This window comes from Pristiophorus japonicus, chromosome 8, assembly GCF_044704955.1.
Source record: "Pristiophorus japonicus isolate sPriJap1 chromosome 8, sPriJap1.hap1, whole genome shotgun sequence".
In the NCBI taxonomy this organism is placed as follows: domain Eukaryota; kingdom Metazoa; phylum Chordata; class Chondrichthyes; family Pristiophoridae; genus Pristiophorus; species Pristiophorus japonicus.
In genome coordinates, this window is record NC_091984.1 from 4,833,559 (window position 1) to 4,850,106 (window position 16,548).

Here is a 16,548-nt window from a genome sequence, read left to right on the forward strand (position 1 = left end):
TGCACTGTCGGAGGGGCAGTACTGAGGGAGTGCTGCACTGCCGGAGGGGCAGTACTGAGGGAGCGCCGCATTGTCGGAGGGGCAGTACTGAGGGAGCGCCGCACTGTCGGAGGGGCAGTACTGAGAGAGCGCCGCACAGTCGGAAGGGCAGTACTGAGGGAGTGCCACACTGTTGGAGAAGGAGTACTGAGGGAGCGCTGCACTGTCGCAGGGACAGTACTGAGGAAATGCCACACTGTTAGAGGGGCAGTATTGAGGGAGTGCTGCACTGTTGGAGGGTCAGTGCTGAGGGAGTGCCGCACTGTCGGAGGGGTAGGACTGAGGGAGCGCAGCACTGTCAGAGGGGCAGTACTGAGGGAGTGCTACACTGTCGGAGGGGCAGTACTGAGGGAGTGCTACACTGTCGGAGGAGCAGTACTGAGGGAGTGCTGCATTGTCGGAGGGGCAGGACTGAGGGAGTGCCGCACTGTCGGAGGGGCAGTACTGAGGGAGTGCCGCACTGTCGGAGGGGCAGTACTGAGGGAGTGCCGCACTGTCGGAGGGACAGTACTGAGGGAGTGCCGCACTGTCGGAGGGGAAGCACTGAGGGAGTGCCGCACTGTCGGAGGGGCAGTACTGAGGGAGTGCTGCACTGTCGGAGGGGCAGTACTGAGGGAGTGCTGCACTGCCGGAGGGGCAGTACTGAGGGAGCGCCGCATTGTCGGAGGGGCAGTACTGAGGGAGCGCCGCACTGTCGGAGGGGCAGTACTGAGAGAGCGCCGCACAGTCGGAAGGGCAGTACTGAGGGAGTGCCACACTGTTGGAGAAGGAGTACTGAGGGAGCGCTGCACTGTCGCAGGGACAGTACTGAGGAAATGCCACACTGTTAGAGGGGCAGTATTGAGGGAGTGCCGCACTGTTGGAGGGTCAGTGCTGAGGGAGTGCCGCACTGTCGGAGGGGTAGGACTGAGGGAGCGCAGCACTGTCAGAGGGGCAGTACTGAGGGAGTGCTACACTGTCGGAGGGGCAGTACTGAGGGAGTGCTACACTGTCGGAGGAGCAGTACTGAGGGAGTGCTGCATTGTCGGAGGGGCAGGACTGAAGGAGTGTTGCACTGTCGGAGGGGCAAGACTGAGGGTGAGTGTTTAAACTGAGGTCCCGTCTGCCCTCTCAAGGCCCCATTTCAAAAAGGGCAGGGGAGTTATCCCCGGTGTCCTGGCCAATATTTATCCCTCAACTAAGATCACTGAAAAAATTGATGATCGGGTCCTGCATTTCCCACATTACAACAGTGACTACCCTCCAAAAATAGTTTGTTGGTTGTAAAGTGCTTTGGGACATCATGCGTGTCATGTATCTCGACATGTTACTGCCTGTACTATTACATATGATGTGCCACCAGAGAGCACTACTATGGGAAACTTGTACACCAGCTGTATGGTCACTAAGGTGTGCCACCAGAGGGCACTGCAGTGGGAGACTTGTAGGTTACCTGTACAGATGTGCCAGGCCTAGTATAAAAGGCAGGCCACCAGGTGTGATCCTCACTCTGGAGTTACATTAAATGGACTAAGGTCACTACAGTTCAAGTGCAATACATTGCCTCGTGGAGTCACTATCAGAGCATCTGAAGACACAACAATGAGGTCAATGCCACACTTTCCATTTACGCAGAATTCACAGCAGTCTGACTGACCTGCGGAAACACGTTAAAGGAACCTGCGGCAGGAATCTGGTGCCTACCTCAGATAAGCCATCTTCTCACCGTTCCACCGGCGAACCACCGTCCCGAGCTTGGCGCTGTACTTGAATTCCGTGACCCGTCCCAGCCCGAAGTACTGGGAGGAACTGATGGGCTCTCCGCCCTGATCAATCACCTGCCGGGTGGGAAGGAAGGTGGGAGAGTCAGCGAGGTGATGGCCATTGGGACAGGACGGCTAGCTCCAGCCGCCATGCTCACCTCTTGGTAGATGAAGGGCCTGGAGCCACGGCTGAACCAGCGAGTGTCCAGGTCCTTCAGCTGGCTGAAGATGACGGCCATGTCACAGGGCCACATGTGTTTGGCTGCGTCCACGCGGAATCCAGCCACTCCCAGGTCAACGAGATGGTTGAGATACTCGGCGATCTTGCCCCGCACGTAATCCTTCCCCAGCGCGAGATCCAGAAGGCTCACCAGCCTGCAGTTCCTGACCTGTCGGAGCACACACTCAGTTCAATCCCCGCAGCCGTTCAAAGTGAGAGACAACTGGCATTTATATAGCGCCTTTAATGCTACAAGGACACCCTCAAAGCCTCCCTGGTAAAGTGCGACATCACCACTGACACCTGGGAGACCCTGGCCGAAGATCACCCGAGATGGAGAAAGTGCATCCGGGAGGGCGCTGAGCACCTCGAGTCTCGTCGCCGAGAGCATGATGAGGTCAAGCGCAGGCAGCGGAAGGAGCGCGCGGCAAACCTGTCCAACCCAACCCTTCCCTCGCCGAATGTCTGTCCCACCTGTGACAGTCTGTGGCTCTCGTATTGGACTGTTCAGCCACCAAAGAACTCACTTCAGGAACGGAAGCAAGTCTTCCTCGATTCCGAGGGCCTGCCTATGATGATGATGTTAATGTAGTAAAACATCTCAAAGCACTTCACACGAGCGATTCCGCACAAAATTTGACACCGAGCCACATAAGGAGATATTCAGGCAGGCGACCAAAAGCTTGATTAAAGAAGTGGGTTTTAAGGAGCGTCTTAAAGAGGAAGAGAGAGGCAGAGAGGTTTAGGGAGGGAATTCTAGAGCACAGGGCCCAGGCAGCTGAAGGCACGGCCACCAATGGTGGGGTGATTATAATCAGGGATGGGCAGAATTAGAGGAGCGCAGAGATCTCGGGTGGTGGGGGGTGGGGGGGCAGGTTGTGGGGTTAGAGGAGATTACAGCGATAGGGAGGGGCGAGACCATGGGGGGATTTGTAAACAAGGATGAGAATTTTGAAATCGAGGTGTTGCCGGACTGGGAGCCAACGTAGGTCGGCGAGCACAGGGGGTGATGGGTGAACGGGACTGGGTGCGAATTAGGACACGGGGCAGTGAGCACAGGGGGTGATGGGTGAGCGGGACTGGGTGCGAGTTAGGACACGGGGCAGTGAGCACAGGGGGTGATGGGTGAGCGGGACTTGGTGTGAGTTAGGACACGGGGCAGTGAGCACAGGGGGTGATGGGTGAGTGGGACTCGGTGTGAGTTAGGACACGGGGCAGTGAGCACAGGGGGTGATGGGTGAGTGGGACTGGGTGTGAGTTAGGACACGGGGCAGTGAGCACAGGGGGTGATGGGTGAGCGGGACTGGGTGCGAGTTAGGACACGGGGCAGTGAGCACAGGGGGTGATGGGTGAGCGGGACTTGGTGTGAGTTAGGACACGGGGCAGTGAGCACAGGGGGTGATGGGTGAGCGGGACTGGGTGTGAGTTAGGACACGGGGCAGTGAGCACAGGGAGTGATGGGTGAGTGGGACTTGGTGTGAGTTAGGACACGGGGCAGTGAGCACAGGGGGTGATGGGTGAGTGGGACTTGGTGTGAGTTAGGACACGGGGCAGTGAGCACAGGGGGTGATGGGTGAGTGGGACTTGGTGTGAGTTAGGACACGGGGCAGTGAGCACAGGGGGTGGTGGGTGAGCGGGACTGGGTGTGAGTTAGGACGCGGGGCAGCAGAGTTTTGGATGAGCTGAATTTATGGAGGGTGCACGGACAGCGTAGGGTGGATGCCATCACTGCTCGAATGCGTAGGATGTAGTCCAGTGGTTCCCGTCCACCCTTTGAACTCTCCTTTACCCCAGCCTCTCCCTCTTTCTCTCTCTCACCACTCTACTTTTGGCCCTGAGGCTTCCAACCATCTCAGTCCCACCCTCTGGAACACCTCTACCTCGCTGGTGCCTTCCTTTCCTGTCAAATCTTCCTCAAAAACCTTAACTTTGACTTTGCCTCCAGTTGCTAACCCCTAATCGCCCCTGTTCCCACCACTGCCAGACAGCTGGTTATTCCATTTGCCTGGGCAAAGTGCTTTCGGGTGTTTGGTAATGTTAACGGTGCTCGCTGGTGATATTGCTGATCTATGTGCTCCCTCCCCTCCCACCCCCAGGTCACGTGGTGCTGTGTGGTGGAGGAAGGCAAACGGGGGCATGAGCGCACAACAACAACTTGCATTTATCTAGCACCTTTAGAGTAGTGAAACATTCCGAGGCACTTCACAGGAGTATTATGAGATAAAACAATTTGACAGCGAGCCGCATAAGTAGAAATTAGCACAGGCTTGGTCAAAGAGGTAGGTTTTAAGGAACAACTTGAAGGAGGAAAGAGAGTTAGAGAGGTGGAGGGAGTTTCAGAGCTTGGGGCCCAGGCAGCTGAAGGCAGGGCCACCGATGGTGGAGCGATTATAATCAGGGGTGGTCAAGAGGGCTGAATTAGAGGAGCGCAGACAGCTCGGGGGGTTGTGGGGCTGGAGGAGATTACAGAGATAGGGAGGGGCGAGGGCCATGGAGGGTTTTGAAAATAAGGATGAGAATTTTGAAACAGCTTGATTACGTACACGCACTACGGTGAATTGAAAGTAAAAGAGATCGGGTTAAATGCACAGGCATCCCTTACTTGGTTGATGTCGTTGTAGTTCTCGATATTGCCACTCGGGGAATTGCATTTTCCGTTGTTAAAATCCCAGGAAGTGTATGGAACGGCGGGGAAGTCTTCGGCTCCAGCATCGAAGTGGCTTCCACAGGATGAGTGTGTCCCAGACCCACCCGAAGCTCCGCACATGTGGTTAATCACAACGTCAGCATAGATACGCACCTGAAAGGGTTAAAGGGACGGAACGAAAGCGCACATTTTGTTCAGCTGCTTTCACAATCTCTTATGTCCCAAAGCGCTTTACAGCCCAGGAAATATTTTAATTGACGTGTAGTCACTGACGTAATGTGGGAAACGCGGCATCTGATTTGCGCACAGCAAGCTCCCACAAACAGCAATGTGATAATGACCCGAACATCTGTTCTAGTGACATTGGTTGAAGGATAAATATTGGCCAGGACACCGGGGACAACACCCCTGCTCTTCATAGGATCTTTCACGTCCACCTGAGAGGGCAGATGGGTTCTCGGTTTAACACTGACAGTGCAGCATTCCCTCGGTGCTGACCAAGGTTCCCTGTGAGCTGTGCTTTCTTCTGCACAGCCTGTTTTTTTTCGTGCAGGGTCCCCTTAAATTTCTGTGCATGTGTGGTATTTACATTGGAGAAGCCGGTGAGCAGCCTGTGCTGCATAGAGGTAACATGAGTACTGCCCCTCCGACAGTGCAGCACTCCCTCAGTACTGCCCCTCCGACAGTGCAGCACTCCCTCAGTACTGCCCCTCTGACAGTGCAGCACTCCCTCAGTACTGTCCCTCAAACAGTGCAGCACTCCCTCAGTACTGCCCCTCCGACAGTGCAGCGCTCCCTCAGTACTGCCCCTCTGACAGTGCAGCACTCCCTCAGTACTGTCCCTCAAACAGTGCAGCACTCCCTCAGTACTGCCCCTCCGACAGCGCAGCGCTCTCTCAGTACTGCCCCTCCGACAGTGCAGCGCTCCCTCAGTACTGCCCCTCCCACAGTGCAGCACTCCCTCAGTACTGCCCCTCCGACAGTGCAGCGCTCCCTCAGTACTGCCCCTCCGACAGTGCAGCGCTCCCTCAGTACTGCCCCTCCGACAGTGCGGCGCTCCCTTAGTACTGCCCCTCCAACAGTGCGTCGCTCCCTCAGTACTGCCCCTCCAACAGTGCGGCGCTCCCTCAGTACTGCCCCTCCGACAGTGCGGCACTCCCTCAGTACTGCCCCTCAGCCTAGATTATGTGTTCAAATCTCTGGAGAGGGACTTGAACCCACAACCTTCTGACTCAGAGGCGAGAGTGCTGCCCACTGAGCCACGGCTAAAGATGCGTTAGTTGTTAATCCAGTCATTAAGAATTTGGGGCAGGGAAGGAGCATGACTTTACTGTAAATGACATTGTGAATCACAGGTGCGGTCGTATAGTGGCTACGGTCATCATTATCATCATCATAGGCAGTCCCTCATATCGAGGATGACTTGCTTCCACGTAAAAAAGGGATGAGTTCACAGGTGTTTCAATGATGGACCTAATATTCCAGGTCCCGAACTATATATTGAAGGGTGGAAGATGCCTGTGGGTGGACTTTTTTAACGTGTGGTGGGCGTTGCACACCAGCCACCACACGGGCTTGACAGAGCGAGGTCTTGGTCCAGTGGCAAGGGTTAACTGAAACGACTGGAGACCAGCTCTGCTGCACGGACCTAGTGCGCTCACATATCGCACAGTGTGGGCTGGTTCGTGTTGCCCCTGGGCCCTCGCCTCTCCTGGGCCCCGATCTCGTCCCTCTACAATCTCTCGCCGCTCCTTCGCCCCGAGCTCGCCGCCCCTGCTGTACCTGCCCCACGCTCCAATCACCGACCTGGGTTATGGTGACGTCCCTTTTCATTGCCCTTGCTCTCCTGCTCCAGCACGTGCAGCTCCCTGGAGCGGTAGACCACCACACTGCTCCTTCCGCTCCCCGGCCTGCTCCCATGGTGCTGGCAGGTGCTCGTGATTACGGTACTGGGCTACCAACCCACAGGCTGGGATTCAAATCCCATTTGTGGCAACTTGCGAAGTTCAATTGAATAAATCTGCTAGTCTGTAGGTTGGGATCAGGGAAAGAAATGACTTCAGTTGCACAGAGCCCCGGTCAGACCCCACCTGGACCCTGCGTTCCGTTCTGGGCACCGCCCCCCAGGGAGGGTATATTGGAGCGGGAGCAGTGCAGGTTCGCCAGGGCTTAGAGGGTTAAATTATGAGGACATGTTGCATAATCTTGGCTTGTAGTCCATTGAGTTTAAAAGATTAAGGGGTGATCTGATCAAGATGATTAAAACGTTAAAGATATTTGATGGGGTAGATTGGGAGAAAGTACTTCCTGGGGTGGGGGGAGTCTAGAACAAGGGGGCAGAACCTTCAAATCAGAGCCAGGACGTTCAGGGGTGACGTCAGGGAGCACTTCTTCACACACAGGGCAGTGGGAATCGGGAACTCTCTCCCCCAAAAGGCTGTGGGTGCTGGGGGTCAAATGGAGCTTTCAGACTGAGGTGGAATGGGTTTTGTTGGGTAAGGGTATCGGGGGATATGGAGCAATGGAGGGTCAGTGGGTTTCAGATACAGACCAGCCTCCATCTCATTGAATGGCTCGAGGGGCTGAATGGCCTCCTCCTGCTCCCAATGTTCCTGTGCTGCCTTCTTGTTGACTGATGTCCTTGAGGGAAGGGAAGCAAAAACCACGACCCGGTTTGGGCCCATTAAGTGACTCCCGTCTCACACCAGGTGGTTGAGTTTTAGGGGCCGAAATTCAGTCGCGCAAGAAAGCTGGCGCACCTGTGAGTGTTTTTTTTCTGTTCTTACCGCTGGGATCCATGATGCGGCCAGATGATCGATTTTCAGGACTTTGACATTTTTTCAACGTCCCACCAGAGGTGGGCCACAGTGGGATCGGGAGACCGACAGGAAGGAAGGCTGAGGGGCGGGAGTTGGGTCGGGACCGGGACTCCGTCACCGTCACTCAGCGGCGGAGCGGTGATGATGTCACAGCGCGCGTGCGTCACCACCTCCCCCTCCCCCTCCGTTAAAGGGGAGAGAATCGGACATTTTAAACCTTCGGCCCACTGGGCCACCAGGGAGGGATTCGGCCAAGAGCGGGTGCCAGGCTGCCCATTGGCGGCCCGGCCGAACCTGTGGGCACTATTTTGCCGGCCGATCAGGAAGCCGGCCACGGCAGTGGGCCCTCTCCTCGAAGGGCCGCCGCACTGCTGGACCACACACAGTGAGGAGAAGCTGCACTGACAGAAAAATCTGTCTGGGGCACCACGCGGCGGGGCACCGATTGTTTTTAGTGAATTTGGGGCGCTGTATTCTGCAGGTGAGGGAGAGCGGCGGTGTGTGTTTTGATCACGTGTTTGCGGCGGTCATCAGCAGTGGGACGGAATTGGGTACCGGCCGAAAAATCCCCGACCTGAATGTGGGTCGGGGCGGACAGTTGACCACAAAGCAGCGGCCACGGGATTCCGCCGCATGGTCACCGCAAACGGGCAGTAACGGTTCTGACTGAGACCCTGAATTTCGGCCCCTCAATGTCCTCTGGCCAACTAGGGGTGGGCAATAACTACTCCCTTTGGCAGCGCTGCCCACATTCTGAGAAGAAATAAAGTTAAAACAGATTGGGAACATATTGGACTTTTGGGGTCTAATCGAGGTGGGGGAAGGGGCGGGGCGGTGGTCTGCCCCTCGATTTCGGGGAAGGCCCTCCCCTGGGATTTTGAGGCCCCAGTCACATTTCAATCAGGCAGGTGAGCTGTGGGGAGCCAAACAGGCATTGCCGGTGCAACTCGCCTGGATCCAGGCCTCAGGCATGGCCACCCGCGGAGTGCCGTCTGACTGGGTAAACTGGCAGAATGGGCATATTATTGGCAAGTTAATTTTAACTCAGATAATTTGAGGTGTTACATATTGGTAAGAAAAATAAGGGGGTCACTTATTAATAAGTGTCTAAACGGGGTCGAGGAACAAAGGGACCTGGGATACAAATACACAGATCACTAAACGTTGCGACACAGGTTAGCAAGGCCATAAAAAAGCAAACCAAGAACTTGGGTTTATTTCTAGAGGGATAGATTTGAAAAGTGGGGAAGTTATGCTAGACTTGAATTGAGTCTTGGTTAGACCGCACTTGGAGCACTGCGTACAATTCTGGTCGCCATGTTATAAAAGGGATATCGAGGCATCGGACAGGGTGCAGAGAAGATTTACAAGATACCAGAACTGAGAGGTTATACCCATCAGGAAAGATTGAGAGGTGATCTAATAGAGATCTTGAAAATTATAAAAGGGTTTGATAGGGTAGATGTAGAGAAGATGTTCCCAGTTACGAGCGAGACCAGAACTCGGGGCCATCAATATAAGATAATCACCAATGAACACAATGGGGAATTCAGGAGAAACTTCTTTACCCAGAGAGGGGTGAGAATGTGGAACTCGCTGCCATAGGGAGGGGTTGAGGCGAATAGTTTCGATGTATTTAAGGGGAAGCTGGATAAACACATGAGGGAGAAAGGAATAGAAGGACATGGGGATAGGGTGAGATGGAGAGGGGTGGGAGGGGGCTGGTGTGGAGCAGTCGGGCTGAATGGCCTGTTTCTGTGGTGTACACTCTACGTATCCCAGGCACATGTTTTGGACACCCGATAGTAGGACCCTTTCAAAATGGAGCCGCCCGCATCACTGGTGGTAAAGGATTGGTAAGGCCACCCATCCCATTTCGAGGCCGTTACTAGTCCCATTAACCCTCGGTGTGGATGATGAGGATCAACCCACTCGTGTGTACACTGGGTCTTCCGGGATAGGCGCATGGATTCCGTTGGTTGGCAAACTCGGGGCATATTGGCCTACTTACACCAACATTGTTGCACCTGGTCACCATGTCCCGGAATTCCTCTTCGTTGCCTGATCTTGAACAAAGCTTGTAGCTGATTGGCTGGTACCTCTGCCACCAAGGTCTCCACGGATTTTGGAGGACGATGTGTTCATTGGGTGGAGAGATCTGTCACAAAGACACAAGCAGAGCAGGCCGTGATGGAATCACCCGTGATCAAAGCTTTCCGACCCGCGTTCCTTGCCAATGAAACATAAATACATTTATTTAACGATAGAAGCCAAAGGCCAGGACTTGCGGCACGGTAAGGCACATTGTGTTCAAATCCCTCCATGGCCTCACCCCTCCCTCTCTCTGTAACCTCATCCAGCCCCACAGCCCTCCGAGATCTCTGCACTCCTCCAATTCTGGCCTCTTGCAGATCCCTGATTTCCATCGCCCCACCATTGTCGGCCGTGCCTTCCGCTGCCTGGGCCCTAAGCTCTGGAATTCCCTCCCTAAACCTCTCCACCTCTCTCTCCTCCTTTAAGACGCTCCTTCAAACCTATCTCTTTGACCAAGCTTTTGCTCACATAGAAACATAGAAAATAGGTGCAGGAGCAGACCATTCTGCTCTTCGAGTCTGCACCGCCATTCAATATGATCATGGCTGATCATTCACCTTAGTACCACCTGTCCCTAATATCCCTTATGTGGCTCGGTGCCAATTTATGTCTAATTTATGCTTCTGTGATGTGCCGTGGAACGTTTTACTAGTTAAAGGCGCTGTATCCATGCACATTGTCGTTGAGGTGTTGGGGTGAATTTTCTTGTCCATTTGTGAATAGTGAAGGACAGATGCAAGTTTATGTGCCAATGGAGAATGCTGGGCTTTCTGACCAGGGAAAGTGGGCGGGGCAGTGCGACACTAAAACACGGCCCACTTTTGGATCCGCCCCATTTCACCGCCGTCCTGTCCCATCCCTTTCTCAGACATTACGTGAAAATGAAGCAGGTTGCCTCATTTTCTGTCATTTCTGCCTCATCCGCACGGATTCACCTTCTCGTTGTTTTACGTAAAACAGGCGCCCAAGGTTGCTAGGTTACTCGGCCAAAGGCGGGAGGAAGCTTAAAGCATCAACGGTTTGCAGAGTCAGTTTCTGACTTACCTCTGGCTCCTTTCGGAAGGTTCATCGTTTTATTCGCTGTTGCCAATGACGATGTCCATTTCACACAAGGCACAATGGGTTTCCCCACCGGGGAATCCCCTGTTTTTCTTTCTCGAATGAAAATGATGTGCAAGTCACAGAGATTGAGGAAACTATCAGAGGTGGTTCGAGAACCTCCAATTACTGGTGAACACCACCTCAAGACAAGGCTAAGGAAACAAGGTCCGTTTGTCCATCTTTCAGTCACACAGTGGCGTATGACTGAAGGAGAACTTATAGAATCATACATTGTAGCAAATCCCCTCTTCACCCTCTGCAAGGCCTTGACATTCTTCCTAAAGTGCGGTGCCCAGAATTGGACACAATACTCCAGCTGGGGCCGAAACACAGCAGGAGGCCATTCGGCCCATCGTGTCTGTGCTGGCTCTGTGACAGAGCGATCCAATTAGTCCCACTCCCCGCTCTTTCCCCATAGCCCTGCTAATTTATACTTTTCAAATATTGAACCAATTCCCGTTTGAAAGTTACTATTGAATCTGCTCCCACCGCCCTTTCAGGCAGCGCGTTCCCGATCACACCAATGTAAAAACGTTTCTCCTCATCTCCCCCTCTGGTCCTTTTGCCCATTACCTTCAATCTGTGTCCCTCTGTTTACTGACCCTCCTGCCACTGGAAACAGTGTCTCCTTATTTACTCTGTCAAACCCCTTCCTGATTTTGAACACCTCTATTAAATCTCCCTTAACCTTCTCTGCTCTAAGGAGAACAATCCCAGCTTCTCCAGTCTATCCATATAACTAAGGTCACTCATCCCAGGCACCATTTGAGTGAATCCCCTCTGCACCCTCTCCAAGTCCTTGACATCTGTGTGCTGCCCAGAATTGGACACAATACTCCAGTTGAGGCCAAAGCTATGTTTCGTATAGGTTACATAGAAACATAGAAAATAGGTGCAGGAGTAGGCCATTCGGCCCTTCGAGCCTGCACCACCATTCAATAAGATCATGGCTGATCATTCACCTCAGTACCCCACTCCTGCTTTCGCTCCATACCCCTTGATCCCTTTAGCCGTAAGGGCCACATCTAACTCCCTCTTGAATATATCTAACGAACTGGCCTCAACAACTTTTTGTGGTAGAGAATTCCACAGGTTCACAATTCTCTGAGTGAAGAAATTTCTCCTCATCTCAGTCCTAAATGGCTTACCCCTTATCCTTAGACTGTGTCCTCTGGTTCTGGACTTCCCCAACATCGGGACCATTCTTCCTGCATCTAACCTGTCTAAACCCGTCAGAATTTTATATGTTTCTATGAGATCCCCTCTCATTCTTCTAAATTCCAGTGAATACAGGCCCAGTCGATCCAGTCTCTCCTCATATGTCAGTCCTAACTTCCCTGCTTTTGTACTCAATGCCTCTATTTATAAAGCCCAGGATTCCCTATGTCTTCTTAACAGCCTTACCAACTTGTCCCGCAACCTTCAGAGACTTGTGTGCATACACTCCCTGGTTTAACTATTCCTTCACCCCGTTTAAAATTGTACCTTTTAGCTTATGTAATATATTCAAGAGTATATTCAAGACAGAGATCGATCGTTTTTTGGATATTAAGGGAATCCAGGGATATGGGGAGAGTGCAGGAAACTGGAGTTCAGGTAGAAGATCAGCCAGGATCTCATTGAATGGCGGAGCAGGCTTGAGGGGCCGAATGGCCTACTCCTGCTTCTAATTCTTATGTTGCCTCCCCTTATTCTTTCTATCAAAAGGAATCATTTCACACTTCCCTGTATTAAATTTCATGTGGTGTGCCTCTGCCTATTCCACCAGTCCGTTGATGTCCTCCTGTTACTGTCCTCCTCACTGTTTACCACATCTTCAAGTTCTGTTTCATCAGCTTCTCCAGTCTCTCTACAGAACTGAAGACGCTCAACCCTCGTACCAACCAAGTCAATTTCCGCTTAGCCTTCTCTGCTCCAAGGGGAATGGTCCCCAGCTTCTGCCGTCTCTCTGCTGCCCACTGGATAAAGTCCCCGGGGAAGGATTGGAACAAAAGTGGGCACCGCCACCTACCTGAACAGCCCCGTATCCATTGGGGGCCAGATAGCGCTCACACTCGGCCGCGATATCCGTCCAGCGCCATTCAAATAAATGAACGATGGAAGTGCGGTTCGGCAGGGTGTGTGGGGTGTACTGTGCCAAGCACCCTCCGAGGAATGCCAACGCGGCCAGGACCTTCATCCTCACTGCAGGTGTGGCCTGCTGGGCTCAACAATTCACCGTTTATACATGGCCGTGATATTTGCTCAAATAATTAATAATCGCAATGAGAATTTTCCACGTAAGGGAAATACCAATAATCATAAACAAAACAAAGATAAAGGCCGTGTACAGCTGAACAGTAACAGCGACTGTCCCACAACTGTTTGCTTTCAGTCGCTACCCAATGTCCTATTGCATTTACTGAGCATTAATAATTAATCAATAAAGTGGAAAATGAGACCAGCGGACATTTACCTGGATCACACTTCTGTTTACACAGAATGTACGGCACAGGAACAGACCATTCGGCCCAACTGCTCCGTGCCGGTGTTTATGGTCCACACCAGCCCCCTCTCCATCTCACAAAAGAATAGTATGCAGGTACAGCAAGTGATCAGGAAGGCCAATGGTATCTTGGCCTTTATTGCAAAGGGGATGGAGTATAAAAGCAGGGAAGTCTTGCTAGTTATACAGGGTATTGGTGAGGCCACACCTGGAGTACTGCATGCAGTTTTGGTTTCCCAAAGGATATACTTGCTTGGAGGCAGTTCAGAGAAGGTTCACTCGTTGATTCCGGGGATGAGGGGTTGACTTATGAGGAAAGGTGGAGTAGGTTGGGCCTCTACTCATTGGAATTCAGAAGAATGAGAGGTGATCTTATCGAAACATGTAATATTATGAGGGGGCTTGACAAGGTGGATGCAGAGAGAATGTTTTCACTGATGGGGGAGACTAGAACTAGAGGGCATGATCTTAGAATAAGGGACCACCCATTTAAAACAGAGATGAGGAGAAATTTCTTCTCTCAGAGGGTTGTAGTTCTGTGGAATTCGCTGCCTCAGAGAGCTGTGGAAGCTTGGACATTGAATAAATTTAAGACAGAAATAGACAGTTTCTTAATCAATAAGGGGATAAGGGGTTATGGGGAGCGAGCGGGAAAGTGGAGCTGAGTCCATGATCAGATCAGCCATGATCTTACTGAATGGCGGAACAGGCTCGAGGGGCTGAATGGCCTACTCCTGTTCTTATTTCTTATGTTTTTATGTCCTTCTATTCCTTTCTCCCCCATGTGTTTATCCAGCTTCCCCTTAAATGCATCGATACTATTCGCCTCAACCCCTCCCTGTGGCAGCGAGTTCCACATTCTCACCGCTCTCTGGGTAAAGAAGTTTCGCCCCTTGAGAAGGTGGTGGTGAGCCGCCTTCTTGAACCACATAGGGCAGCTAAGAGTGGGCAAGGGTGGCAGATTTCCTCCCTTGGTGAACCAGATGGGTTTTTATGACAATCCAGTAATTTCTAGCTTTTTATTCCAGATTAGAAATAGAGGATGCATTGGTGATCATTTTCCAACATTCTATAGACTCTGGATCAGTTCCTATGGACTGAGGATAGCTAATGTAACCCCACTTTTTAAAAAAGGAGGGAGAGAAAACTGGGAATTATAGACTGGTTAGCATGACATCAGTCGTGGGGAAAATGCTGGATTCAATTATTAAAGATGAAATCGCAGCGCATTTGGAAAGCAGTGACAGGATCGGTCCAAGTCAGCATGGATTTACCAAAGGGAAATCATGCTTGACAAATCTTCTGGAATTTTTTGAGGATGTAACTAGTAGAGTGGACAAGGGAGAACCAGTGGATGTGGTGTATTTGGACTTTCAAAAGGCTTTTGACAAGGTCCCACACAAGAGATTAGTGTGCAAAATTAAAGCACACGGTATTGGGGGTAATGTATTGACGTGGATAGAGAACAGGTTGGCAGACAGGAAGCAAAGAGTCGGGATAAACGGGTCCTTTTCAGAATGGCAGGCAGTGACGAGTGGTGTACCGCAAGGTTCAGTGCTGGGCCCCCAGTTATTTACAATATACAGTAACGATTTGGACGAAGGAATTGAATGTACTATCTCCCAAGTTTGCAGATGACACTAAGCTGGGTGGCAGTGTGAGCTGTGAGGAGGATGCTAAGAGGCTGCAGTGTGACTTGGACAGGTTAGGTGAGTGGGCAAATGTATGGCAGATGCAGTATAATGTAGATAAATGTGAGGTTATCCACTTTGGTGGCAAAAACTGGAAGGCAGATTATTTCTGAATGGTGACAAATTAGGAAAAGGGGAGGTGCAACGAAACCTGGGTGTCATGGTACATCAGTTATTGAAAGTTGGCATGCAGGTACAGCAGGTGGTGAAGAAGGCAAATGGCATGTTGGCCTTCATAGCGAGAGGATTTGAGTATGGGAGCAGGGATGTCTTACTGCAGTTGTACAGGGCCTTGGTGAGGCCACACCTTGAATATTGTGTTCAGTTTTGGTCTCCTAATCTCCTAGACTGATTCCCGGGATGGCAGGACTGGCATATGAAGAAAAACTGAATCAACTAGGCTTATATTCACTGGAATTTAGGAGAGGGAATCTCATAGAAACATATAAAATTCTGACAGGATTGGACAGGTTAGATGCAGGAAGAATGTTCCCGATGTTGTGGGACACAGTCGAAGGATAAGGGGTAAGCCATTTAGGACCGAAATGAGGAGAAACTTCTTCACTCAGAGTTGTTAGCCTGTGGAATTGTCTACCGCAGAAAGTTGTTGATGCCAGTTCGTTAGATATATTCAAAAGGGAGTTAGATGTGGTCCTTACAGCTAAAGGGATCAAGGGGTATGGAGAGAAAGCAGGAATGGGGTACTGAAGTTGTATGATTAGCCATGATCATATTGAATGGTGGTGCAGGCTCGGACATACTCCTGCACCTATTTTCTATGTTTCGATAAAAAGGGAAAGGACTTGCATTTATATAGCGCCGTTCACGAACACCGGATGTCCCTAAGTGCTTTACAGTCAATTTCAGTAGTCACTGTTTCAAGCGCAGCGACCAATTTGCCTATAGCAAACTCCCACAAACATCAAAATGACTAGATAATCTCTTTCAGCAATGTTGATTGAGGGATAAATATTGTCCAGGACATCGGTGATAACTCAAAATAGTGCCATGTGAGGGCAGACGTTTAATGTCTCAGCCGAGAGACAGCACCTCTGACAGTGCAGCACTCCCTCAGTACTGATCCTCCGACAGTGCAGCACTCCCTCAGTACTGCCCCTCTGACTGTGCAGCGCTCCATCAGTATTTGATGTCATGTATATGGATTTTAGTAAAGCTTTTGATAAGGTCCCTCATGGCAGACTGGTAAGAAAAATAAAAGCCCATGGGATCCAAGGAAGAGTGGCAAGATGAATCTAAAATTGGCTCAGAGGCAGGAAGCAAAGGGTAATGGTCGACAGATGTTTTGTTACTGGAAGGCTGTATACAGTGGGGTTCCACAGGGCTCTGTACTAGGCGACGTTTGTTGCTCAAGCTCTGGGTTTCGGATATATGGATGGAAAGATGGGAGGTGGGGCGGCAGTATTGATTAAGGAGAATGTTACAGTACTGGAGGGAAAGGATGTTCTGGAGGGGTCAAGGATAGAATCTATTTGGTTAGAATTAATAATAGAGGTACCATTTCACTACGAGGTGTATTCTATACGCCACCAACTAGTGGGAAGGATATAAAGGAGCAAATTTGCCTGGAAATGAGAGAGAGATGTAAGAACTATAGAGCAGTGATAATGGAGGACTTCAACTATGGTAACATAGACTGAGATAGTCATAATGTAAAGGGCAGAGGGGGAAGAATTTCTGAAGTGTGTTCAG

At 51.4% G+C, this 16,548-nt stretch overlaps 1 protein-coding gene across 1 annotated transcript in view; it reads right to left on the minus strand.

Moving 5' to 3' along the window:
- The window catches only part of LOC139268002 (pancreatic alpha-amylase-like), a 29,278-nt gene extending 16,437 nt beyond the window's left edge, over positions 1-12,841 (minus strand). The window contains exons 1-5 of the mRNA XM_070885966.1: positions 12,674-12,841; positions 9,479-9,625; positions 4,604-4,801; positions 1,940-2,170; positions 1,723-1,856 (exon numbers count right to left, since the gene is read on the minus strand). Of these exons, the coding sequence (XP_070742067.1) occupies positions 1,723-1,856; positions 1,940-2,170; positions 4,604-4,801; positions 9,479-9,625; positions 12,674-12,841 (878 nt within the window). The remainder of the gene's footprint in view (positions 1-1,722; positions 1,857-1,939; positions 2,171-4,603; positions 4,802-9,478; positions 9,626-12,673) is intronic.
- Between the last annotated feature and the right edge of the window lie 3,707 nt (positions 12,842-16,548).